This window comes from Cygnus olor, chromosome 3 (genome assembly GCF_009769625.2).
Source record: "Cygnus olor isolate bCygOlo1 chromosome 3, bCygOlo1.pri.v2, whole genome shotgun sequence".
Lineage (NCBI taxonomy): Eukaryota > Metazoa > Chordata > Aves > Anseriformes > Anatidae > Cygnus > Cygnus olor.
In genome coordinates this window covers 61,461,080-61,488,759 of record NC_049171.1, presented here as the reverse complement: position 1 = coordinate 61,488,759, position 27,680 = coordinate 61,461,080, and the positions used below count along the sequence as shown (strand labels likewise).

General features: G+C 41.8%; 1 protein-coding gene across 1 annotated transcript; it reads right to left on the bottom strand.

Moving 5' to 3' along the window:
• Positions 1-946: 946 nt before the first annotated feature.
• On the bottom strand, positions 947-26,954 carry LOC121066789 (vacuolar protein 8-like). The gene is made up of 14 exons (XM_040550468.1): positions 26,159-26,954; positions 22,958-23,077; positions 21,914-22,033; positions 20,687-20,806; positions 16,371-16,493; positions 15,203-15,285; positions 13,923-14,048; positions 13,003-13,048; positions 11,862-11,995; positions 8,237-8,365; positions 5,660-5,774; positions 5,000-5,134; positions 3,629-3,754; positions 947-2,747 (listed from the first exon to the last, which is right to left on the bottom strand). The coding sequence occupies exons 1-14, from the start codon at positions 26,382-26,384 to the stop codon at positions 2,626-2,628; spliced, it is 1,725 nt and encodes a 574-aa protein (XP_040406402.1). The 5' UTR covers positions 26,385-26,954; the 3' UTR covers positions 947-2,625.
• Between the last annotated feature and the right edge of the window lie 726 nt (positions 26,955-27,680).

Here is a 27,680-nt window from a genome sequence, read left to right as displayed (position 1 = left end):
AAGAGTCTGTTTCATTTCTCATATGTTTTTTGAACTGGATTGCAGTAAAAATAATGTATAATTATATTCATTCCAGGTTTGCACTTCAAATAAGAGAAGAAAAAAATTATTTATTTCAAGGACCCAGTGTAAAACTAAGGGCTAGGGAATGAATGTAGAATTATGTGTCTGTCAAAAAAAAAAATTGAATTTTAAGTCTTGGGTTCAACCCCCTTTTCTTTAAATGCAGGGAAAAATAGTTTCTTTTCCTTTCAATATTGTTTTTGGTAATAAAATACAGTACCAAATGAAGGCCAGCTTTTTGGCCTGCGATTGCATCTCTTTTTGTTATTCATGCTATCCAAGGCAACGCTTAATTATTCAGTGAGGTAGAATTAGCAATTGTAGAAGTTACAGCTTTTCTGAAGAGATGGTGGTGGTAGTAGTAACTTTTCATAGCAACAGGACTGTGTGCTTTGGTGAGACTCAGCTCCTTGCTCACGTCTTAACGTGACAAATACTTATGTGGGTGACATTCAGGTAGTGGGCCACACAGGTCATTACAGCACAACTCCTGTATTATCCACCATTAGCTTGTTTGATTTACATGTCTCTTTATCTCCTTATTCCTGAGGAAGACTGCTTTGTTATTTTCTTTCTTGCTAAGACCTTGAAGTAATGTTTGCAATTAAATATCTAAAAAAAAAAAACAGAGGACAGACTCTAATGTAATTATGTATCCCACTGGACATAAAATATTGCACCGATTTTCTTTTTGGTAAATGATCTAAAATCACCTAAGGAGGTGGCCCGAAGTTTGAGATCTTCAGGTTTCATTCGTAGCTGTGTCATTCAGCTCTGTTTACTCTTCTGTTTCAGGGAGCCCTCCTGCCTGTGAGTGAGTGCATGGGTCTCTCACATGAAATTTCAGAAGAAAATTCCTGTCTGTCACACTTGAATATTGATAATTCCATACTGCATTATCTGAGATCTGTCTACCCTGTACTTCAACAGGTCTTTTTGCTGTGCTGTAGAGAGGCTTTTAAATGTTTTGTTGTTTTTTTTAACCTTATGATTGGAGAGAACTTGCAGTTACTGAAATTAAACATTAACCTAAAAAAAAAAAGCCTGCCCCATGCACCAAACCTAAGCTTAAAGATTTGGGCCACAGTAAAATGTAATGGTGAGCTCTTAGTTGGCAGAATTATTTTTCTAGATCTGCCTCAACTTTTATTCTGTATTTGTACCCAGTAGCAGCTCTACAGCTGTGTTTTGGAGTGGTACCACAGTCAGAAGTACCCCAAAAGACAGGAAACTTCTCTATTTTTTTTTTCCATAAGAAACTGTGCCATCTGGGAGCAATATTCACTATAAAAGAGTAATCCCAAAATTTCAGTATTCCAGCCAGTTCAACAAGAAGCTCCAGCCAGTTTCTCAACGTTAAAAACAGTAAGTGTATAGATCAAAGGTGTAATTAGATTACTATTAAATTATTGGTAGTATTAGATGACTATGATTAGATTACCTTTTTCCTAGAAATAAAAAGCTACATTAAAAAACTAGTGCCCCATAAGTTCAAGGCTCTGTGCTACAACTTTCTTTTTTTTTCCTTTTTTTTTTTTCTCCTGAAAAATACTGTTTTGATTGGCAAAGAGAACCATGAGACAGATATGCTTACTCTGGAGAAAAGGGAAGGGGAGGCTGTTCAATAACCTACATACACATACAAAAATTAGTTGAATTCAGAACTAAACATACTAATACACTTTTCACTTCTCTTACTCCTTTTAAAATGAGATATCAAAATATAAGATCAGTTCCTAATTTTGTCAAATTTGTTCACTTTCCCTTTTGCAGGTCCCTTTGGAAATAATGTACCAGTTGCAGAACATAGATTTCTGTCCTCATGCGCGTCTCACAGGCCTTTCGTGGTAGCTGCTATATTCTGAACATGCTCTGTGCAATGCTCATAACATTTACCTGCCTCAGTGTGCCTTAGCTCTTCTGCTGGACAGTGGTGCTGGCAGTGTATGCAAGAATCAGCCATAGTGCTTCCCCTATTCTTGCTTCTTACAAATTGTTTGTATTTTTTCTGAGAGTTGTCTCTCTGCAGTTACCTTCTGCAGTAGCCTGCCAGTAGTTTACTACTTCTATAGAACGTGTTAATTCAGTTAATGTTGCTGGGGTGTGCTCTGAAATAAGACATGGAACAGAAATAAAATGGAGATGAATGTAGAGTTGCCTGCATACTTGACAGGTCCCTTTTCAGTAGAATCAGCCTTTTGCCTGAATAAGACCTCATGAATACAGCTCTTTCTGATTTTTGGAAGGAAAAACAAACAAAAAACCAGTGAAGATTATCCAAGCATAACAGCTGTTTTCTGAGCAGCTGGAAGGAACGTAGCCGTGGTCGTAAAGCACACTTAAGCAGGCAGATGAAGCGTCCGAGGGATTGTCTTTTGACCTGGTCCCATTCTTGTTATTGGAACATCTCTTTCATAAAGGTGCTGTGCACTTGCTGCTTGTACAGTGAAACTGCAAGTAGCAGGAAAAGTTTAACTACAGGAGCCAATGAAAAGAGTTGTCCTTGCTAAAAGTTCAGGTTCTTGGATCTGGTAAGATTTCGTAAGCTGCCCGGCTTAAATACTAACTCTCTGTGTGGCAAAGAGCTGCCCTAAGGAGCTCTTGTGTTTCTTCTGTTTGTTGGCGGACTTGCTCAAGGAGTTTGGCCATTTGGCTTTTCCTGAATGCTAATGAGAATTCTGGATCTGAAGAGGAAAAACAAGCGTTAGGCAAGCTGCAGTAATTGTCCTCTCCAAATGTCTTCACCTGCATTTTAATGCAGATGCTTAGAATGCTTCTATTTTTGGTTAGATAAAGTTGTTTCTTATTACAGTGTAAAAATATATAGAAGGTAGAATAATATCATTCTACCACACAAAGCAGATACTAATTCAATTTTCATTCCTACAACTGTTCAAGAATGTTTGCTGCTCACTTCTCCTGATCCAGATGGCTAAAGCACAGTTGGCAAATTCAGCCTTATGCACTGTTTCTGGATAGCAGACACAAACAAAGACATATCAGGGTCTTGGCACTGGCTCTACATTTGTGAAGATACACACTATATATTATTATATATGATTACCATATTGTATCTCTCATCGTTAGTCAACTTAAATATATATTATATATATTAAAAGGAACAGAACTTAAAGTATAGAAAAGATGTAAGACTTTCCAGCTTTTACCATCTGTGTGATCTGCTCATGTTTGCTTGATTAAAATAAACTAAAATTTCAAAATTGAAAAGCTTTTAAGCTGAGCCTAGTGCCACGCATCGTCATATTGGACAAAAACATCTATACCTGAGTTCTGTTTCTTTCAGAAATGAAAGCCTTTAGTCCAAAATAATAAATAAATAAATAAATAAAATCTGCCTTTACTATAAGATATTCTCAGTTATTTTAAAACAGGTAAGGTAGCAGCCAGCCTCGAGTCTCTTCTGGTGAGCAGGGCCAGCCCCAGCAGCAGCTGCCCAGCAGTGTCACCACAGGGGAGTGCAGGTGACACGCGGTGACAAGGCCGTGCCCGTGTGCCGCTGACAGGAGCAGGCAGCATTTGGCAGCGCCCAGCAGCGAGGACGTACCTGCTTGCAACCTGCAGAACGTGGAAATGCCCAGCTGCTGGAAGCGAATCTCTTGGTGCGTAAGAAAATTCTTGAGGTAGGCTTGAATCTCTGTGATGTGACACTTCAGCAAACACATCATTTTTTCTGCATAAATGGGAGAATAACTGGAGATCAGCAGGAGTCCTTAAAACACTTCTAAAACTGTTTGTTGTAATGACATTTAAGGTCGGCAATGACCCATCTGCCCTCAGCCACAACCAGGGTCACTGCAGGGAATGGCGAAGGGCTTCCAACAACCCTTAATGGTAGCACAGGTGCTTCAGGTAAAGGATGTGCAGGATCTCTGCTGAGTGGGCTGCTGGCTGGGGAGCCCGTCCTTGTGTGAGGCATGTGCTGACGTGCAGACTGATCAGCCTTTCATGCTTCACCCATCCGTGAAGCAATGATGCTGTTGGTCTCTATCACTACTTGAGAGTCCGCTCTGTTGCAAATACTTGATGGTAGGATCGAACAGGTTTGTATTTTCCCTTATTAGAGTCCCTCCTCCAGTCTTCAGTTTCTCTCACATCTAAGGATTAACATCTAGCCATCCTTTTTTTTAGAGAATGTAGCAAGAATAATCTGGACACCTTTTTCTTGCAAGTCCGAGGTGCTCAGCTGCATAGGCAAGTACCGTGGGCATAAAACTATTTGTCTTCTGCAGGTTAAAGTTATGCTCTCTTCATTATGTCTCACTGAAATTTAAAATATATAGACTGCATTCTCAAAAGCCACTTCACTGCTCCTGCTAATCAATTTGAGAGTTACAACAGCAGTGTTTGGTTCAGGAAGATGCTTTCCTCATGCTGGTTGGGCAGCAGAAGTGATCTAAAATTTTGGAACACAAAAACCCTTGCAATTGTCTCTACCAGCCTCTGTTCCTATATGTGGGGAATGCCATCACGTTGTATATACAGGCAGAGAAGGTCACACAAAGATGCAGCAATGCCTCTTGTCTGAAACATTCTTATTTCCTTGGTGAGGAGTATTTTACATCATCCCACCTCTCTGCTTAAACCTGTTTTTAAGGACCTCAGAACTGGCTTATGGGCTAGCCCTGCACAATGGTAGTGCTTGAAGAGGGCAGCAAACACCTGACTCAGATTTTTATCTATGGTCCCTTTTCATCTCTTGGCTTTCTTGTGCACTCAGGCACTGCTCCGTCTGTATTTCTAGGGTGAGTGGAGGCTCTTTTGTGCTAACAAATTAGTTGAGACCAGATGGAAGATGACAGAGGAATACTAAAGATTGCTCAGTACCTGACAGCTAGCTCCTTTGGAAAAAGGCTCATTTCACTTCAGACAGCCATAAATAACTTAGAAAGCACAGTCAATGCTGTGTGACAGTTACCGTGGTCTGTCATGTGCTGGATGATGGAGGCAGCCTGGAAGGATGGCTCGGTATGCTCCAGTTGGCCAGCCAGTCTCACCAAGCACTTTGTCAGGGGTTCATCCATCCGCTGGACCATGCGTAACGTGGCTCCTTCTAGGAGACAGAAAGACAGGAGAGCAGTCTGTAAGCAGAAACTCCAGTGCCCTAGAAAAGAAGGTGAGAAATCTGCCAGAACCCATGTGCCTAAATGGGAAATCCTTTACAGAGTTGGAAAATAAGTGCTGAACTTCTGCAGTAAGCGTTTCTAGGTTGCAAAGCCTAGGGCCATGTGTTGAAGGCATGTTCTCGGCCAGGTAGGTCACTGGATTTGATTCAGAGAAAGGCTGTGGGATTTCTACGTTGTTGGATTTGTGTTCTGAAAGACTGCGCCACTTTGTGCACAAGGTTCACTCTGGCCTAGTGGGCCCAGTCTGTCCCGCAGCTGCTGGGCACCTCTGGCAGAGTTAAATAAGGCATAAGGCATGTCACTGGCTGCATGGCAGTTACGGCAGATACCAGATTATGGCAAAACTTCCAGCGAATTTAAAGGAGAGACCTGGGCTTTGACTCCCGTTGGGGTTACTAAAGGATGTGAACACTTCTCAGAGGAAGCCATTCGTGGTGAGGTTGCTTCCCTACCTTGCTTTGTCAGCTCAGCAAGGCAAGACGTCACGTAATGAAGAGAGTCTTCTCGAATGTCAACAGAAAGCATGGCCTGGAGGAGACCTTCAACACACAGGCTCTCGACGATTCTCTGCAACAAGAAGGAGATCGATGTTCAGCACTTCCATCATGTTTTGGTGGTGTCCAAGGGCTTCAGAAGTACTGCATATCTCTGAGCAATACTGGGGGCTAAGACAACATGATGGAAATCTCTCTTCTCCCAGATCTAATGCAGCCAGGTGACAAACACTTTGAATTGCTTAGAGATCACCTGATTTTAGGTGTTTCCCAGGGCCTGCTGTCTATGGGATGTTCTCATGATCACAGATCACTCTTGGAGCTCAAATATTTCACTGATTTATTACCACCCTATCAGGCTGTGTGTTTAGAATTAGGCTGTCGTTTGCTAAAGTCCTGGTGCAGAGGTGAATAACATGAGTACTGCAAGGCTAAACATGGGGAAATGTGGAAGTTCATTAGATTCTCTGCATCTAATGCTTTGAAAACTTTCTAGTGTTGAAATGCTCTGATCTGCACAAATAGGAGGTGACCTCTGACAAAGGTGAGTTCTGTAAACATTTCTGTGTACCCCTTATTTTTTAGGTTGAATCTGCTACGGCAAAAGTGGTTTGGGCCAGCATTATCTCTGCACCGGGGTCTATGTTTTAGAGACCGAGTTGACAACAGATAGGAGACTTAGCCTGTGCCAACCTGGATTAAAAACCACTGAGACCAAGGAACGAATCCTGAGTGAGTCACCTGTAGATGACTTATTCGGGAAGTTGAATCTCCAGCTCATAGGGAAATCCCAATAATGGGAGCTGCTCACACCTCCATAAGGGAGCTCAGATGACTGTCAACAAAAGAAAGCATCTTTTTTGTATGCTCATTTTATGTTGCGATTTTTTAACTTGTTGCTTAGTGATTAAGTTGGATTCAAGACTCCTGCCTTTCAAGCTACCACAGTCTGTGTCCTGCTGGCATAAAAACAACACTTTTTCCCTCTTGTGACAAGGGCTTTTATGTGTTTTAGAACTGACCCTGGAAACCTGGCACTCCTACTCTTGTCTGTGGGTTCATTTGTGCAGTGAGTGATAAATATGTTACAAGGCACATTATAAAGCTTTTATGAAAATGAACCAGCTCCCTGCTGATGACAGGATGAAGTCACAGAATTTAACTGACAAATATGGCAGTTTTTCCAAAGCAAACTTTGAAAGCATGGTCCCTTTTTACTTCTCATGTGGGCCTTGAGTTTGAGGAAATGCATTTCCCTGCAAAAATTGATTTCACAACTATATAAAATTAATGTAATTCCTATCTTTGCTAATATAAGTGAAAAACTTTATTGGAATTTCACATCCTCATTTGAAACTTGCTGAAAGGTTTGTCCCATTCCTCCTCATTAGTCAGGTTCATAGACCCATAGCAAAGTTTTCCTTTTGAGTGGTTTAAATCTATTCCAGGTGGATTGAGTGCTCTCTTACCTCATGGGAGAGAAGGACAAAGGAATGCAAGAATAATCTGTGTCTGCAGAAGAGACATCTTTATTTTGCACTGCGGTTTGGTATTTCAGCCTAACTTGATCTTGATAAAGCTAAACAGAGCACAAGAGCTGCAAGAATGAGAATTAACAATGCAAAAAAAAGAGAGAGGGAAAAAAAAAAGGAAGGGCAAAGATGTTTCTAAGCCTGAAATCAGGTAAATCACAGAAGCAGAAAAATTCTTGTTTCAGACACTGGATGTGTCAGGAAAGCAGTCTCTGGAACTAGCAGTAATTGGATAATGAATGAAGGAAAAAAATGTAATTAAGTCCCCAAAAGTGTGTACTAGAAAGTGAAGCAAAGGGCAGAGACAAGGATTTTGGTGCATTCCCTTCCCCCATCCCCCTCAAATTGATTGTTTCTAGTGGCACTATTTGATCAAGGTGATAGAAATGTGGTACTTCCTAAAAGTGGCTAAGAGAACCGAATATCCTTTAGAGGTGAGGAGAAGAGAAATGCATCTGTGGATATGGATTTCATTAGAAGCAAATTCAGCAGTAGAGGTCTGTAGCATCTTGGCACAACAAGTATCTGGCCAAACAGACATAATATACATCAGTAGCTGGGAATATATTTAACAAACTGGGAGTGAAATTAGATCAGTTTTGAAGCCCGTAAATAGATAACTGAAGGCATCTGAAGAGTGAGAGCTAGGAAATCAGGATTCAGTTTGTAACCAACCACGGATTTTCCTGGATTAAATAGTTTGGAATATCTTTGCTAGAAATATGTTTTATATCTATGATGTGGTCATTCAAATTAGGTAAACACATCACTTATAGAAAAAAAAATAGACATTTCTTGTTTTCCTTAGCATGTTTGCATTGTATTGGAAAAGTAAAACCTTTCCCCATGGCACATCAGGTCCTTTTATTCATACAATTTTGTGCAGAGTATACTTAGCATATGTTTTATAAGCAATAATAATAAAATCCTTCAGTGGGTAATGCTGATTTTATATAAATGTAACTGCAGCATCCCAGGGGAAAAAAAAAAAAGGGGTACCCACCTGCCTGTTTTTGGAAAGGCTCAGGTTTTTGATGATACAAGCAGCATGGCCAGCAATCACAGGGTCTGTCGTGTGTGCTGACAGGAGCGTCCCCAGGCTCTGCAGCAGCTCTGCACACACCAGAGCATCCTGGGAAGAGCAAGCAGTATTTCCATTACACCCCGTACAGACAGTGCCAACGCACAGCAATGCAACTTTGCAGCAAAATGTGAGAAGGGTATTACTTAGTTCATTTAATCCAGCAGCAAAGCAGCTGCACCCAGTGCCTTTCCTCCCAAAACATGGTCTAGTGACTGGCACTTGCTATAGAGAGCTGGAGTCTCTAAGGTCCAGTTTTTACTCTTTAAATGTCTAGAATTTATTCTTCGTTTGCAGCAACTTGTTTGCATCAAACACTCCCCAGGGGCTGCTGTGCCATGCAAGCAGTAGCTATTGTAGCCAGGGGAAGGATGTGTGATCCCGAGTGGAAGGAGGAGTGGAAGGCAAAGGGAGTACTTGGAGAAGCAGCAGCAGCAGCAGCACTGTGTCCTTCAGTACCCTGGCAATTTACCTTCCCAACAGTAACAGAGTTCACATTTAGGACGTTTGGTGATCAGGCATCGATTTAGTAACATGCTCTGACCGGCATCCTCTGAGATGATACATAAGTTTCTCTACTCTGTGGTGGATATTTTAGAGGGACTTATACTGAGTCCCCTTCTCCCTGAATGTACTCTTCCTCCAATCACCATATTGATATTAAATGGATCAGACCTCACAGTTTGGGTCACTGCCCAGGCAGTTTCCTCAGTAACAGTAATGGATTAAGGGAACACTGCTGGTTACATGAGAAACCTGATCTCAGCAGGCTTTGGGTTAGGTTTACAGTTGAAAGCAATGTAAGATTTCCTCTTGGGATATTTTTTCTTTCAGTCTGTTTTCCTTAAGAATATTGAGTTCTTTGTGCAGTTCTCATGTTCATTAGTAACAGGCTATTTTATTCACGTTACTTAGAAAATGTGACATTGGCAAGTGTGTTCAGTGTAAAACAAGTCATCAGTCCAATATACAACTGAGAAAAATGGAGTAATTCTGAGTCTGGGAAAATGTTGGGATCACATAAAAACATGAAAAGAGGTCTTTAAAAATAGTGTAACATGCATCTTTTTTTTTTTTTTTCCTTAGGTTAAATCACAGAACTATATCTTCTTTTCTTTTACCTGACATCTTCACTTATGTTCATTTTAAGCACTGTCACAACCAGCAATCCTAAAATCAGACATGGAAATAGATGGAAAAGGCAGTACTATGGCTAAACTCAGAGCATTGAAAGAATCCTATATTCAGGTATGGCTGTAAACTTTCTCTAGTTCTACTTCTCTTCAACAGTAGAAACTACATCATATTAGATTATCCAATTCAATTACCATTAATGACTGTTTTCTGTGCTTTTGGACTGTGTGTCCTTTTTTCTATATAATCCCATTGACTACAGTACCATTATTTGATTTGCTGCAGCCTGAGAGGAGGAAATTGTCTACAGACTCTAAATGAACTTTCCAATATATAATGACTTCCCGGCCAAGCTTCTTCAGTTTAGGTAGCCCTACATCAGCAAGAGACAGTACTCTAAAATCTGCTGAACCTCGTTTTTTGGCTGTTGTGCAGCTGGGATCCAGATTTTGTCTCCTGGCTCAGGCCTGCACAGTGTGAGGGAACCATGAGAGAATCTGAGTAGAAGTGTTTTGAGTGGTTCAAATGAGTATTGACCTAGGTTCTCCACAGATTCAAAATAAAAGAGAAAGGAAAAGCATTCCAGCAGCACCTATGCTCAGAACTGCAACTCTGTACTCAACCCCCCTGGGGAGGCAGTGCTTGCCAGGGTAGATATTATCTATCCCCTGTTTGCTAGGTAGTGCGATGGGAGTGAAGCAAAGTTCTTTGCACCTGGAGTGGGAAGTCTGCAGCATCACCTGGAGCTGACAGATCCTCATCATTCTGACTTCCAGGACAGGAATGTGATTTAAAAGGCCATTTCCTACAGAGACTCTTTCCTTAGTGTTGTAGGGCTGGACTGTCCTTTGGCTGAGTAAAATTCCCCTGCAGGAGGGAAGTTGGAATCTCTGTCAGCAGCCAGGCCAGGGGACCAAAGGAAAGGGGAGGGGAACTCGTGCAAAGCGCTCTTGGAGGTTTGATTCGTGGTAACAAAAGGGCAGATGAATTCTGCTCTATTGTATCTTGTGTGGCAGTTGCAATAATTCAAGCATCACTTGACTTGGTTGTAAAGGTTAGCTTTGTGCGGCGTTTTGTTTTCCAACAGCTGTTCCCATGGAGAAATTCCTCTTTCAGGCACTCAGAATTCAGTCTGGGTGAGTGAAAGAAACCTTGAAAAGCCTTGAAAAACCAGGCCAGAGCAGGCACGGAGGTGGGGAGGCAGGGTGTGAGGAAGGAGAGGTCAGCCTCTTCTCAGAGCTTGCGGGCTTGCTCACACAAAGCAGCCACGCTCGCTGCTCGGGGCCGGCCCTGTTTGCTCACTAGAACAAACCTGGAGATGTAGTAATGTTTTTGCTGTGCAAATAGCCCCTAGCTAACTCAGCGTAGTTCAGTGGTAAGCTTGCTGAGAGCAGATTGTGTGCGGCTGCAGGAGGCAGTTCACACGCCACGAGGGTGTTTGGTGCTGACGCGGCCTGCGCAAAGCCTTTGGGAAACTCTGCTGCTTCAGAGGTGTTCAGCTTTCCCAATTTTTCCATTGTGTCCCCGAGTTCGAGGAGGCTGGATTTGGCTTGTACCGTGCTGTGTACATGTAGCAAGGCGTAAGGCACTCCAGTACCCTGGGGACATTTCAAATCTCAGCCACAAAAAGCACTAAGGCCAGCTGTGGTTACCCAGGCTGTCACTGCTGCTTAAAGCAACCTGACAGGACAGGTTCTTGGTTTTTTTTTCTCTCTTTTTTTTTTCTTTTTGTTCTTTTTTTTTTTTTTTTTTTCTGTATCTGACCAAACTCTATCACTCCTAAGAGGTTACAGTTAGCTTAAGATACCTACCAAAAACCTTTCATGTCCATGTTCCTAAGGATGCCTTTAAACACTGTAATGGAAAAGCATATTTAAAAATAATAATTTGTCAATCGCTACTTACTGGTTTTGCTGTTTTATGTGGAGGTTGAAAGTACAGCAGAAGTGTCTGTTTTGTTTGTTTGCTGTAGTTTATCCCTAGTCAGACTTTGTGTGTTTGCATGGTATTGCACTGCTAATGGTGGTGTTTGCCCTGAGTGTGGGCAAAGGAACCATCCTGTATCTGAGGCCGTGAGGAGACACAGGAAAGTCCGAGTGAATTAGCTTAAGATAGATAGGCTTTTAAATTATCTTGATCCTAATTAAAAATAAATCAATAAATAAAAAATAAAAAATAAACCTTGAGACCTCTTGTCTGAAGAGCAAGGGGAACACAGTGAGTGGATGCAGGGTGGCATCCACTCAAAAACCTCATCATTTGGGGCAGGAGGGAGAAGGGTTGGGAGGTCTCACAAAGTCTATTGGTCATTCACAGGATGTGTTTCATTGGCAGATTTGCCCTAACTGTGTTAATGCAGGCAGTGGCCAGAACTGCTCTTTCCCTTAGGGTCTTGAGAGACGAGCTCCCCTACCTGGTTGTGCGGGTGCTGGGACAGTATCCAGAGCAGGGCGATGGATGCACGCCGCACGTCCTCGCTGCCAGAGGCCAGGAGGGAGCACAGCTTGAGCAGGACGTCCTGGGAGACCATCTCAGCCTGGGTGTCCACTGGTTTGGGAAGATGATGATGAAATGTGATGAGATTAGAAGGGACATCCCGATCTCTGTGTGACGGGACAACGCTGGGTACTTGGCTGTAAGAATTAAACCTCATTTGTGGGCTCCTTTTGCCAAAAGATCAATGCAGGTTTGAAAGCAGCTTTGGACACCCTTCATTTTGTGTCTGAACCTTGGTGCAAAGAAACGAGGGACATTTTCTGAGTGCTTCATTGGCCTAAGGCCTGGTGGGAAAGCAGCAGTTCCTGCTGCACAGACGGAAAGGCCTCCCCGAGCTCCGCCTGTCTCAGTCATGGCCCTTTTACAACGCTTGCCCTGCAACCTCAGCTAGCGTGCCCTGGCACCGGAGGCACCGCCAGAGCAGCCAGCAGATGGAGTCCCAAAGGCCACAGAGACCACGCCAGGGAGCGAAGCAGCAGTGCCTTCACACCCAGCTCCGCAGTCACTGTGACAGCTTCAAAGTGAGGTGCCCCTGCAATTGCTAGATGAACACCTCTACTCCGGACCCTAAGGCTCTGGCACTGAGAGTGCGGCTGCTCTGCTTTCATCTCCAGAGTACGCTGCAGGAATGGATCACGGGCATTTAATAGGACAGGATATTTTAAGAGGATGACAAATGCTTGGGAGAAAACTTTGTTTAATGACAGGCAGATTCATGCCTTGGGAGAAGGCAGGCCCCTACTCAAGCAGCAATTTCAGGAGACATTCTGTCCTGATCAGGTTTAATGACTGGGAAACACGGAAGGGAGAGAAGGGCTCTGTGCATGCAAGACTTGTGCTGACTCTCTCACGTTGGGTACTGCTCCTCCTGCCTGGGAGCTCTGAGGCAGGTTTAGCTGGGCACGCTGCACCTCCTTCTTCCTATAACATCCAACTAAAGAGCAGAAATGAGTGTCTCTGCTTTTAATGTGAAAGGTTCCCAATTCACCCTGCTTGCTTGAAAAGGCAGAGACAGAAAGGAAAAAGTGTGTTTTGTTTATCTCCAAGATATTACTTACCACTGGTAGCCAAATTTCTTAGGCAAACACATGCCTGGCTTGACACCTGCTTGTGCCAAACAAACAAAAAAAAAAAAAAAAAAAGAGGGGGAGAGAGAGAAAAAGAGTGGATTCAATAGTGCATGGTCTTGGCTATTGTACTCAAAATAAATCTGACAACACTAGCAAGCTACCACATTATCTTCAGAGCACAAGTTTTTGTACACTTTTTTTTGGTCAAAGTTTTGATGAATCAATTTTAACTTCCTCTAGCATCAGTCATCCTGTTGTTGATGAGGAAGAGACAGTGAGGTTCAGTTGTTGGTTTATTTTAGAAATGTCAAATCAATTACAAGAAAATATATGGACTGAATTTGTTTTCCTCGTTTGCTTTTTTTTTTTTTTTTCCCAACTAGGAAGGACTACACAGAATTTAAAGTTCTCCCCTTTAAATCCTGAATTGGATCTTACTGAAGCTTTTTCAGTGTATGGCTCCCAGCAAAGCAAGATTTTCTAGATGTTAGGCTTTGAAGCCATATAGTCAAAGCTAAGTATACTGAAAGAGAAAGAGAGAGGGAGAGAGAGAGAGTAGTAGTAGCATAATAGGTGCTCCAGATACTTGCAGTCACAGACACAAGGATCAAAGATAGTGAGAGCCTGAACAGAGCATTTCACACAGAGTTTCAAGTTTAAGGAAAATAGGTAATCTTAGCCTAAAGGAAGTGTCCAGGACTTCAATGATTTCCCTTTTTTTTCTCCATATGTAGCCCTCATAGAACCAATATATGTTTACATGTATGTATCTTTCCTCATGGGGAAGATGCCACAGAGGCTTCGGTGCAGTAGATAAGAGGAACTGTGCAAGGCTGAAACTGGTAGTCGAGTTTTATAGCTCTGCTCTGATGCTAAACCTTCACACAAAGAAAAAGCTACAGCTTTACCTTGTCCACAGGGGAGGATAAGAGAGCGGTGAGTGCACGGAGCAGAAATCTGTCACCAGTTCTCAGCATGGCTTCGTGGTGCTGAGCATTCGCTGCTATGTTACTCAGGGCAGCACAGCTGTAATACTGCAGACAACCAAGAAAAACGTGGGGAGAGAAGCAGTCACAGTGATGACACTGAAGAGCGTAGAAGTAAATCAGGGAAATGCTCGGATTGAGAACTGATGAAAATAAAGTGGCTTTTCATCTTCAGGTATTTTGTTGGGTAGGCTTGATAACAGTCTGAGTGGGTTCCCTCCAGGACAAGCAGCGGCAGTCGTGCTGTGGCAGTGCATGTTGCACAAACCCGTGAGGTCCCTGGGTATTTGGGAATGTGCTGAGCTGCTGCAGCTACCCCGCTGCTCACACCTAAGTTAGCTCACCTACATCTGCTGTATTATATGTATACTTTGTTTTACTGAGGCTGGATGTAGTCACTGCCCTAGCATGCCGAGAGATCATTTTCAAAGGATCTAAACATTAACGCTAGGGAGGATTATATATATTAAAGCATGTATTACTGGGGAGGTATAATTAGAAGAAACAGGTTGCACTGCAGAGAAGGAAATATTAAGATGAGTATGAGGGAAAGCAATTCCAAAGGCTCCAGCACTTCAGACTTTTACTAGAGAACTGAACAGAGATAATAAAAACAGTGGAGGAAACAATCCTGTGCTTCTCTGAATGAATGAAATAGCGGATTTTAAGCTTTACAACTCTGATTTATAGTTTTTCATCAGCAAACTTTTAAACCAAGAACCAGATCTCTGCTAAGCATGCAGAACCACAAAGAGGCGTCTGGGGTAGGCATAAAATAAGAAGATTTCCCAGGCATCTATAATAATGAGAAAAAAACACTTTGCAAGTTATGGTTTCTAAAACACTTAGTAAAATTACTTAGAGTGGAAGATCAAAGGATGCCAAAAAAGCAGCGGAACAGGCCTATCAGCAACTGGTCTGATGGTCCAAAAGACGCAGAAAGGTAACTGCAGAACAATTCTGTGCATGCTTTAGTGTGTGCTGGCATTATGAACTTTCTCCTGTGGAGCTAAACAAATCACACGTTTTGAATAGATGGTGTCTGACCAAGCTGGGTTTTACCAGGATGCTCTCACATGCCGCCCCACTTCTCTAGAGAAACCTTCCCCTCTCTCCACCTTTCCATTTCCCAGTTCTGTGGTTTGTGCTCTCCCTACAGTCACACTGCTCCTATTTGAAACTCTGACCTGTCTGAGCCATACCTGCACTTCTGAGTCAGGAGACTCCAGCAGAAAGATGAGAACCGGCAGGGCTCCTTCCTTGCATAGGACCTGTTGGATCCTCTCTGCCATTTAAAAAAACAACACAAGGTGCTGTTACTGTGTCCTTTCCCTTCCCTCCCTCTCATCTAGAGGCATCATTCAACAGGTATATGCACAACTGTCAGACACTAGTGAGTGGTGACGCTTATCCAACCTTCAGAGCACAGCGTTGAGAGTTTGTACAAGACAGCAGTATGCAGTAATTTTAACAAAATGACTACCAGGCTGACTGATTACGCCCTTGCTGGTTTTCTGCTAGTCCTGTTCAGAGAATCACAGAATCATTAAGGTTAGACAAGACCTCCAAGATCAAACCATTAATCTGAACTGTTGGAGAATCTGAAAAAACTCAGGTACAAAGTTTGCCATGATTTCCATGTAAAACAAACAAAACTTAAATGAAATTCTGAATAATAGTGGAAGTGTAATAGCCAACTGTAGCAGTTCTTGCCAACCACTCTCCCTACCATATAGAGATAAGAGACATTACTCAGGACTGTGCTATCTAGTTGTGTGGCACAATGACGTCGTGTAGATAGGAGGGATTTCATGTTGGCTTGTTTGAGAGCTAATGTATGGTGGTAGTACACGTACTGTTGCAGAGGACCAAATGCTGCTTTTGCTGAAGCTGTTAGCAGAAACCCCAGGAGCTTTTAATGAGAAGAACAGCAGGTCCATAAAATCTATATTTTGAATCATCCAGCATCAAGTTAGGGACACAAGTCAAACAATCCTAGAGCTTGACATTGGATAAGCTTCTGAGATGGCTTCAGAGTACCAACAAATGTTCTGCTAGCTTTATAGACCAAGCAATTTCTTTAATTTCTTTAATAAATGATCTTTTTCTCTCTCTTTTAACCTCCTTGAGGTTGAAAATCAAGCCTTCCTATTTGGGGACTACACAAAAAAGGGTCTGCATTAGCTAAAGATAGGCCAAATTGAAACCATCAGCCTATGTGGTATCATCAGTGAATACCATAGTCAAAGGAAATCACTTGTTGCTCAGATAAGTTTTTATTCTTGCCTTAATTCTTTTGAATTATGTATTTTTCTATTGGTGAGATGTTTTCTTTCAGCAATTCTAACTAAACAATTAGTCAGAAAGTACCTGATTGTGTGAGGTTGAGAATTGCACCAACTGCATTTTGTTGGACTCTAGGATCATAGGAATTGGCAAGAGACAGTAGGGGTGTAACTCCTCGGGCTGCACCAATAGCATCTCGGTTGGATTCTGGGGAAGAAAATCAGAATAAGGAAGAAATGCGACATTGCCACATGGTATCACCTTACTGAGAATCAAGAGCAGGACATCTGGCAGGACTAGATTTCTTTAGAGTTCACTTCTCTGATTCTTTTGTGTAGATCAAAACCTCTCTGCATACTCCAGGGAACCTCTTAAAACTTTCAAGAGCTCAAAGCAAAAGACACTAACTTGTGATTTCTGTATTTGTCATAGATTACAGCTGGTTCACTGCTTTTGTTTTGTGGGTGGGACGATTAAGATAAAAGCAATGCAACTCCCCTGAAATGGGTTAGCAAAGTGTCATGCTTGCCTTGTATCCCTGCTATGTTTGACCAAGCTATTCACAAGGTGCTAACCAAAAGCTATACAATTAACTACGGATAATACTGAAGTAATTTAGCAGGGTGTATTCAGGGCCTTCTCTCTTTGAATGCGTCTGTACCACCCCAGGGAAAGCTACAAACAATGCACAGGTTTCTTAAAGATAGAATTTGCCTTAATTACTGGAATTTGAAAAGATTCTGCTTCACTGAAGTGGTGATACTTCCTTGCACGGCAGTGTATTAGGTTGTACAGTTGTGTTCGCCATCCTGGAGTACAAGAAGAATTTCAAAAAGATCTGCAGAGTCCCTTGAGACCATTGGATTAAAAAAAAAAAAAAGAGTAACTATAATACTTAAATACTACTACAAAATACTATATCAAATACTATATAATGTGTTTATATACTGTCTAAATACATATACTGCATATGATAAAGTTATACTATGCTAGGAAATACAATTTAATTTATAAAAAAATCTGCTTTTACTTCTGCTCCTCTTGTTTTGGACTTACTGTAGGTAGCCTCAGCTGAGTCTTCTGGAAAAGAGAGTCCTTCCCTCGTGCTCTTCCCTACCCCTCTGCCACGAGGCCAACAAAACATTTGCAACAAATAACCTGCTGCCACACTGAGATCGCTATGGTCCTCTTCCACTGATTGTATCTTATCTCTTTTACTTATAAGCATGCTAATGGCATGATTTTGAAATAATGTGTTCTTCTTTGAAGTTGATGACTTTTAAATGTGAATTAGACCAGTGAAGATTTCTCTCAGTATCACAGTATTCTGCAGATTTCTTCACAAACGGAAAAAGTAAAGTCCATAGTATATATTGTTCATTGTTTATTTGAGCAAAACTGAAGTCCTTTGGAGTTTTATTAGACTATTGATTTATTTATGTACATTTCTAGACTGTTTAAACAATGGCCAGTCTCTGAAGGCTTGCTAGAAAAACATGAAGCACAAGAAAGCAAGAAATGTGAAGGTATTTGGATCAGATCAACTCCTCGTGCCAACTAACTTAGAGAGTTAAGAGAAAAAAACATTACTTGTATATCTGGGGTTGTTCTATACTGGGGAACTGACACACACAGATGATCCAGGATATCTGTTCAAGTATACTTCAGTTGAGATTAGCTTAGTGTTCCAGAATAGTGTTCTTTTTTTAGTGTTCTTTTTGCCTTCACATGTATATTTTATACTTAAGGAAATACCTTTCATGCTGAAAAAAATATTTTCAATTTTGAGTGAAATAATTGTTCTGGGAAAAGACGTGTATTTAAAAATAGCCGGGTCACATGGAAAGCAATTACACTGGTGAAATTTTCAGGCTGAGGGAGTTGGGGTTGTTTAGTCTGGAGAAGAGAAGGCTCCAGGAAGGCCTTACAGCGGCCTTCCAGTGCCTAAAGGGGGCCTGCAGGAAAGCTGGGGAGGGACTCTGTTGGGGAGTGTGGTGGCAGGACAAGGAGTAATGGCTGTAAACTAAAACAGGGCAGATTTAGATCAGATGTTAGGAGGAAATTCTTTACACTGAGGGTGGTGAGGCACTGGCACAGGTTGCCCAGAGAAGCTGTGCGTGCCCCATCCCTGGAAGCCAGTTCTGTTTCTTAAAGAAAGAAAAACCTTCGAGGTACATAGTGACAGGGAAACACATATTCCTATCCTGCTCTGAAGTAGGACAATCAATAACATCTACTCAAGCTGGGTTTGAATAACTCACCTGGAAACCTGCGTCTATAAATTCTTTCTTTCCACTTTGTGTGCTTGAAAGTTCTTCCGACAGTACAGCTTTGAATGTGCGCTGCATACTTTTTGTTTAGCTTAGTGCAGAAGTTCAGGCCTCCCTACACCCTTGCTGTGAACATTGAGTTCTGCACTTATCTACTCTGAGAAGAGTTCTTATCCCAGAACCGATTAGTTTCACTCACAGGTTGAAAAGCTGCAGATAATTGCAAATGTACATATGTCCTCTTCCTGCGTGGACAAATGCTGGTGTTGGACATGCTGGTGGACAAAAACTGACCTTGAAATCCTTTTAATCTGAATGGGCTTGTTTGCTGTTTTTGTTTTTAGCTATTTCTGGCAGCTGGTCAGTATCGGACATTGCAGTTCACATGTATGACTTGCAGTCACATTTCTAAACAGCTTCACTCTGCACAGTCTTGGATGCTTATTGCAGCAGAGTTAAGACACATTGCCATTCTTGGATATATAGATTTAGTCACTTCAAAACTGTCTAAAGGATCTTCCTGATTTTGTTCTGCTTCCATATTTATCTTTTTAAAATCATTCTGAAGCATGAAGGGCATACTTGAAGGCCATGACCAAACAGAATTCTCAAGTGGACCCTTTAAGATATCAGAGTCTGTGAGTTAGAATTAAAATAAACTTTAGTGAATTGCTTCTTGCTTTAGTCTCACTGCAATGGTAGCAAAATATATTCTGAAAAAGAAATAAATGTATCCAGTCCATTTAAAACCTAGTTAAGCTGAGACAGAGATCTTCAAGCCTGCTCTAAATCCCAGGCAGCAACCCAGCCTACCTGTTTGCAGCACTGCCTACCTCTTTGTTCAGCAGATGACTTCCTATACATTTTGAAAGCTTCTTGAGTGTTTAACGTGAACTACTTGTGCTCAGAAATACACTAGCTTTTTAAAGAGCATGCAGTGGTGTTAGGTGACCATCCTCAACAGAGAATGAAGGCAAATTGCCTCTGTAGTGGCTGAGGGTTCGCAACAACCTGTGTTAGACAGAGACGTCTAGGAGGGACAGAGTGCCTTCAGGACTGAACAATATCTTTGGGTTCCCAAAGAAGTCCTTTCCTCTGTGTGCTGCTTAAAACAGGCAAAGGGATCTAGCTTTGTAGATCTTCAGGAGCAAAACTCCACTGACCATACATAAAGAAAGTCCTCCTAGTGCAAGGCATCTAAAATTTTAGTGATGAGATGATTAAGACATTTAAATGAGGTAATTTGCATTCCATACAAAGTAATGTAGTATACAGTGTACTTAACCTGACTGTAATAATACGCAATGATTAAAAATATTTTTCAAAGGGAAAAATATTTTAAAACCTGCAGATAAATGAAAGATGGGATAAAATGCAAATCAGCACTTTCATGTAGTTGGATCCTGCCTATCCGCCTTTGTAACATAAATACCTAAGTGAGAAAGTTACACATCCAGCATGCCTCTCTCACCCTTCTGGGAGACCGATGTGGTAACTTTTCTTTTGGTAACTGTGGCTGAGCTTTGTTGCAGACCCTTAACAAACTGATGTCTGCAGGAAATAGCAGCAGAGGAGGAGAAAGACTAAGTGATTGAATCAGATGCAGGATGACAATATCACCGTGATGCAATCATAAAACGAGCAAATGTAATCATCAGATGTATCACACAATATATTTCCCTGGTTGCCACAGTAAAAAAATCGGTGAGACCCCAACTGGATTATTGCACGTTTCTGGTTACCTGTATTTCAGAAGAGATGAATTCAAAATGCAACTTCTGCAGCATTTATGTATGTCTTCTGACTGTAACAATGCTTGAGGTATGTGGTATCCCAAAACAGCAGATGGAATTGCTATGTTCCATTTCTGGAACATATACTTTATGCCCATAAGGGCTATGAAGATAAATGAAGAGCCTCATCTACAAGAGGAGTTTTAAATGAGCTTGGCTGAGAAAAAGATCTTAACCAGAATCTTAACAGGTTGAATTACTGATATAAGAATACTAAAATTTGCTGCTGCATCTTTTGACTCAAAGCAATTGCAAATAAGTTGTGTCACCTTGAAATATGTCATAAGAGTTGAATGAATTCACTGCAGAGGAGAAAGGGAAAGAACAGCACACTCACCTGAAACAGCCAAAGTCATGGTGCAGGCACAGGAATTACACTGGACAGTGGGATCCTCTGACTCAAGTAGGTCCAGAATTGGCTCAAGTAAACCCATTTGCACAACCAGTTCTTTGTCAACTATTCATAAATTCAAAAACAAATGGACAAATCAGAAAGTAAACAGTTAATGTCTTTGTGGAAAGAATATATCTTCTTCCTTTGATTGCTTTGGGGTATATATTATGATTACGCAAAATGGACCTAACATAGAAACAGCCTGAAAGGCACTCACAGTCCCTTAGCTTGGGTTGCTTATTTATCTTCAGACTCATGAAAGAGTGTAAGAGATGTTCACAGGCCGTAGTTCAGATGCTCCCAAACATTTCTGCTAGCAAGTCTGTTTTCAAACATAAGGTTCATGAAAATACAACTGCTGTTTTCCAACAGGTTCACAATTTACTCAGATGCTCCCCGTTTTATTTCTGAAGTCTACCGTAATTTTTTTTAACCTGTAAATAGTGACATGATCCTTGAAAAAAAAGAAAAGGAAATAAAAAAAATAGTTTCAATGAAGACTAATCTTCTGTTTGTAGGGGACAGAGTGATAGATACCTGTTGTAGTCCAGGTGCCAGAGAGAGCAGTAGTAGATGAAATAAGTTCTCCATTGAGGAGCTGTGGGGTGTTAATGCCTTGTCAATCAAACTGTATTGGAAGTGTGTCACCTGCAGTTCCCAGGCCCAATCTCAATTAAGTGGGCCCTACTAGCTACAGAATAAAGCAAATTCTACTAAACACCTAAACATTTTTTTTTCCCAATCTGTAAGCAATTTAAGACTGAGGTTCAGTTAATAAATAACAGGGAAATGAGTACCACCTCATAGGCTGAGTTTGTTTTTGAGCACTGTACCTATTGCTTCAAAAGTTAAGTGGTGGGCTCTCAATCCGAGAATGAGAATAGCAAAGCTATTCCCACATCAGCCTGAGAAAAAATTATCAGCCTTTGCACACAGATCCAAGATTTCTTGCCACATGATATAGCATTGGGGGCCAAATATATCCTGATGACACCAGAATCTATGTGGCTTGCAAACAGAAACAGACTCACACCTGTCCTATCTAGAGCGCAAAAACAGGAATTTGGATTTGTGTAGACCTAGCTATAGAGATGTGCCCTACTTCTGCACTAAGTCTTGCTGAAGAGAAGCTTTTACACCAGAACAGGAAATATTTTGTTAATTACTCACTATTTCCTTCCAGCAAAAAGTTGACAAGGGACAAGGAAGACATCTGTTGCACCTCCAGGTCAGCAGACCGTAGTAAGGCATAGAAGGGTTCCAGATGCTCTGCTGGCAGGGGAATATTCACTGCAGGAATGAGAGGAAACACTCAGGAGTCTCACCCTTCACCAGGGTTTCTCACATTTTTCTGTCTTGGGCCTCAGGTGCTACCATAAGTGGGCTGAGTGGTGTTCCCATCATTTAAACTATAATGCTACTGACAAAACAGGCCAAAGTTCTTGAAAAGGTTTTGAATAATCAAGTACTTCAAAAACATTATGGGAAGAGAACCAACATGCCTTGCTACCAAACAGGTCATTCCACCTCATAGCAGATCCCCATGTTGTGGCGGTCTGCACTTTTTAGCCAGAAAAAATACATGGGATAAAGCTTGAGGTAAAATAAAAATAAACAAACAAATAAGTAAATAAATAGCATTCTTCTTGATGCTGCTATTTCTGCCTTTATGTAGGACCCAAACTCTTGCTGAAATTTTATTTGGCATATCAAGGCCGACTTCTACTTGTTTAAAAATTACCTCAGGAGCCCAGTGCTCCCAAGTAGTAGTGGGTACGCAGCGTAATGTTTCCTCCTTGTCTCCACTACAATCTGGCCTCCAGGGCTTTGTCCTCTTCCAAAAAATTATATAATATAAAACCTTAAAAGATCACTAGTCCATTTCCTGCCACCAGACTTTTAACTGCATTGCTCTCAGAAGATTCAGAATACACTGACTCTAACTACTTAGGATTTTGCTGATTTTTTTTTCAGAAGTATTATAATTAAGTAAATGACAATCTTTTATAATGATCAGAGATATCTTCTCATAGCAAAACCTATCATGATTCTGCCCACATGGCAATGACACCTTTTCCATTTTCCTTGGCAAGCAATACAGCATGAAAGAAAAAAAAAAAAAAAGATTAATGAATCTAAGGAAGTTTCACAGTTTGAAAAGATAGTTTTATTTATAATTATGTGAAAAATTTCTAATGCACTGAGATAACTTACTGTGCTGGCTCATGTGCAAGTAATAGAGAGCAGCAGACTGCTGTAAACCCGGGTTTTCTGAGAAAGCTAAGGTCCTCAAGGCTTCCAGAGGGTCCTTTCCAAGTGGTGACATTTCAAAACCTAAAGATATACAGTTACAGCGCAGACTCAATTACACTTGAAAAAGGTTAGTTCACACAGAGAAATTAAAGTTTACAGCCAAAAAACACGTAAAGATTTTTGTACTGCAACAACCCCACATAGACCATCTGTCCTTATTCATGTTTCCAGGAGCAGCTGCAATAAAGGAACCTGGAATAACCTGTCCTTGGCAATGACTCTTACGATGTTCTTGAAACTAGTGATTGGAAGCAAGATAAATTATAACCTTTAGACACTTTTATGCAATCTAGTATAAATGCAGGTGTTCTCGCTCTCCATAAAACTCTTTATCTCTTCCTGAATCGCAGAAGATCTTTGTTAAAATATATACTGAAATAATACTGAAAATGGTGTTCTTACTTATAAGCTATAGAACAGGTACATATTTTTAATTTATTACTTTTTATTTTTGCTGTGGTTCTATTGCACTATAATAAAGAATTTAAGGGAACAGCAACATGGATTGCAAATGGACTTACCTCAGGCTCAAATTCCTAGCATGAATCTACCTCTTCTTGAGAATGACAGTAGGAATAAACCAGATATTCAGTAATAGCCATCAAGAGTACAGCAACAGCAGTCACGCATGACTTCTGTAAGTCACTGTATGATGTGCTTGTAATGCATGGAATGGAACAGCAAAAAGAAAAAAAAAAAAGGGGGGGGGGGGCATTGAACCAATGCTCAACAATACAAACTGTTGAAAAGGTCATGTAGTATAATTCACTGGTGGAGCACACAAGTTCAAGATGTATTTTTAGACAAGAGATTAAAGCGTTATTTTAAAGATAGAAATATCTCTTTGAACAACAAGATCTAGCTGCTTTACTTCCCATGGGATAACAGAGATGTGAGCGATGTGAGGAGTGTGAGCTTTCATGCCTCAATGCAAAACTCAGACAATATCTCAAGCCATTAGAAGCTGCTGACATGTCAAGAGTAACAAACTCCTACCTTCAGGGTTAGGTAAGTGTTCCACAGAAGAACTGCTTCATATAAAGCTCAGTTTTGTTTAATAATTAACAATAAACACAAAGGGAAGGCCAGTGCGTGTAAGGTTTTAGAGAAAAAAACAACACTTCCTGTGGTCTAATTCCATTCCTCACACATTGACTATCTGAATCTCCCACGTAGCTGTGCATTTTTACCTACATATAATATCAAGCATCTGCTGCCCTAGCTAACAACTGAGTATGACCAACCACAAAGTCATTCCTTGCACTCAAACTGTCCAAATGTTGGCTCTCTGCTTATTATAATTTTTCCAAAATTGAGGATGGGTTTGCCTCATCTTGGAATAAAATACATAGGCAAGTGCTAAAGAGGGATGTGTCTTGGTTCTCGTTCTGAGATTTCTGTGCTTCTATCTATCTTGGCAGCAGGATTTGGTCCCTCAGAGAATTAGCCCTGGTTCTTCTTCCTGTGTATCTGCTCTCACGGACATTGGGACCTTGCTGAGAGCATGCATGGCTACCTCTGCACTGCTGCCACAGAAGCTCAAGGCTCCCTGCTGCTGTACCCCAGCTCCTCAGGAGCCAAGATGGACCAGCCCCTTGTAGACCCCTCTCAGAGAGTAAGGGATTTCTCAGGAAGACATACACTTACTCTTTTCAGGAAGCACCCTTGTGCGTGCTACAGAGGGCCATATTGTTCTCACTGTTTTTTCCAGACCATCCCTTCCTTGCACCTGATCTGTCAATTGAACTGGGATACTGTCAAGGCACTTTTACATGGTCAGGAGCATGCTAGTCTTTGGAAGAAAATGTTCATCCCTGGAAAAACTGTACACAAAGCTGAAAGGTCTAGTCCTATTCTGGATACGGACTTCAGGATTTAGCCAGTGCTTGATAGGCAACAGTCAGTGAAACACATCAACAGCACGGGGACCCCGGCACTCACAGAGTAAGGACAGCAGCTGAGGCTAATCCATGCATGTTCCAAACAATCAGCATCAAAACAGTCATTCCAGAGGTAATTCCATGACAGATCATTCCAAACAGCATTAACTGTGTCATACCAAGGGTAAATGTCTCTCTTGGTCGACCTCACAAGATGGTTTTATGTCAAAAAGGCCAGTAAAGAAATAGTAGTTTGTGGTGTCCCGCACCCTTCACGCAAATGAAAGTAGAAGGCTCTGCAATGTTGTCTATTAGCTTTAGCCCAAGGTTGTTAAGCTTAACACAATATGTGTGATCAAAGCAAAAACAAACAGGCAACTGCCCCCCCCCCTTCAAGTCTGAGACAAGAAATGATTTTAGGCTGGACAACTAACAAAATGCACCCATCCAAGAAGACATTCTGTGATTGTAGGAATGAAATAATAATAGAAAAGCTTTCCTATTAATACATTGTATCTTAGGAAAGGATAGAGAGGACACACAAGGAAGATAAAGGGGGGATTAGAGAGTTAACATGTAAAGCAGAGGAGATTTATACAGAGTTATGGGATCTACTCTGATTCAAGCAGAATCCTGTGATTGTGTTCAAGCCTCGCGTCTGAACATTTCCACAAAAGCCCTTACTGCAGACCATTTTCTTGCAGACTGAGAAGCCCTGGGAGCCCCATGGCACTTGTCCCAGGGTGACTTTGACCATCCCCATGTACAACGCAGGCACCCTCAGCGCAGCCCCAGGTGTGCTGCAGCCAGTACAGGGACGGATGTTCACAACTCAGCCAGAACCACGCTGTAGTTTGCCTGTAACAGCCCAGGGCTCCTGCAGTGTCGTACAGCCTCTTTCCAGCTTTGTGACTTTAGTGACGCTCAAAAAGTTAACTTCAGCTACCAGAAGGACTTGCTTTTAAGAAACATATTTACATGGATTATGTTTTAACAGTGGTGGCACAGCAGAAAGGGGCTGACCATTTCTACCCAGGCCAACTGCTATGCCACTCCAGCTCTAGGTGTCCCATACACACAGTGCTCTGTAGCTCTGCCCTTTCCTACACCACCAAGCTGCTCCATGCCATGCCAGAGCAGCTCAGACAGCAATCTCTTTTCAACCCCCCCAAAAGCATCTCCTTGCCCTTTCACATCCCTTTCAAACAACAAGTGCTCCTACCTCTTTCGATATGCTGCAGAAACTCCTGTGCTGTCACCCGCTCGTGAGGCTGCAGGATGGGCTTGTACAGCTGCCTGGCTTTCGAGCTGCTCTGCTTCAAGCAGGAGCATTTGATTATCAGAGTTAAGCATTCCTTAATGCTGCGCACCAGGTCCGAGGACATCCTCTGAACAAAGGCCACGAAGTCGCGCAGCAGCTGCACGCACCGTCCACACAGTTGACCCATTCTCGTTCCAAAGCAAGATGAAAAGGAAAGAGATGGAGCAACGAGTTTCTTCCCAGCTTGTCCACGCTTTGCACTAACTTGCTGTCTGGTGTTACAGATGTCAACCCTACCCTGTGTGCAGCTGCTGTAAAGGAGACAAGCTTCTGCATCCAAGCAGCTACATTGCACCACAGGGCTGGCTTCTGTAGATCTCCCGGAGCCTACAAAATATTATTCCAAAGGCCGGACCTGAGCCATACTCAAACACCCTCCCTTTGCTTGAAGAAAAATAAAATAATGACCTAAGTTCATTCCGTGCAGAACAAGCAGACTTGAACTCCTGGAGTATCCACCAGAGCTTTCGTGAGGCTGGAAAGGCTACGGAGCAATGAAAAAAAACACCTTCAGATTCTGCAAGGCGGCCTTCCACATGAAAGGCAGGCACCACCTTGTCCGCATGTGTACAAGCCGTAGCTGCCAATGGGAGAGGAAGATCAAAACCAACCAACCAAAAAAAAAAGCCTGCACGCTAACAGGTTTTTCCAGTTTTTGGTAGACCAGAACAAAAGCCCCGTTGGGCAAACAGCTCACAACTCAGTCGACTGAGACTGCAAACCAGCAAGAGTGAGAAAAAAAAATACAGTGGCCAAATGAATTTAGAACGATGTTTTTCTCTTGTTGAGCAAATCCCCCGGAGTGGGCTGGGAAAGGATGTGGAGTGGCTGATGATGGGGTGATGTTGCAGTCCTGCCTGTAAAAGTCATCTGCAATTTTTTGTGCAGAAAAAGGAAGATAAAGGAGCTGTTCTCCTCTTACCCCATTCTTTTGAATACTTTACCAGTCTGGTGCACGTGCCCACCCTTGGCTGAACAGTTTTACAAATGCCCTAATTAATTTGTAACGTTCTTGAAGTTTTTGAGTGAAATCTGCTTTGATTTCAAGATTACCTTCATTGGGAAACCAGCAGGTATTGGTCTGATGAATGTTGATCACTTCTGTTAACTTCTCTTTATCCACAGATTTGGTAGATTTATTCTAACCATTGCATCTGGTACACTTAGTGGGAAGTTTTAGTCTCATTGTCCTTTAGTGGATCTTAAGTTTCTAAATAAATCATGTTTGAAAATCCAACCTCTTGTTCTACCCCCTTCTCCAAACAGTAGTGAGCAGCCCACCCAGACCCACCCCAGTCTGCCTCCTTACTGCTACTTCTTCTGTTACTAACACAGGGTGTAGTTTCCCTAAATACAAATACTACACAGCACAGATAAGCCCACCTATCCCCATAACCCAGCAGGTGTGAGACCTCTCTCTGAT

What these genes read in the sequence shown, in the direction of transcription:
- LOC121066789 (XM_040550468.1), bottom strand. Translation starts at nt 26,384, where the DNA reads ATGGGTCAACTGTGTGGACGGTGCGTGCAGCTGCTGCGCGACTTCGTG. An exon ending in CTCCTGACTCAGAAGTGCAG is followed by an intron (nt 14,049 to 15,202) that starts GTATGGCTCAGA and finishes GGTTGTCTGCAG; the next exon opens with TATTACAGCTGTGCTGCCCT. An exon ending in GTTCTGCAGGTTGCAAGCAG is followed by an intron (nt 2,748 to 3,628) that starts GTACGTCCTCGC and finishes TTTCCTCTTCAG; the next exon opens with ATCCAGAATTCTCATTAGCA.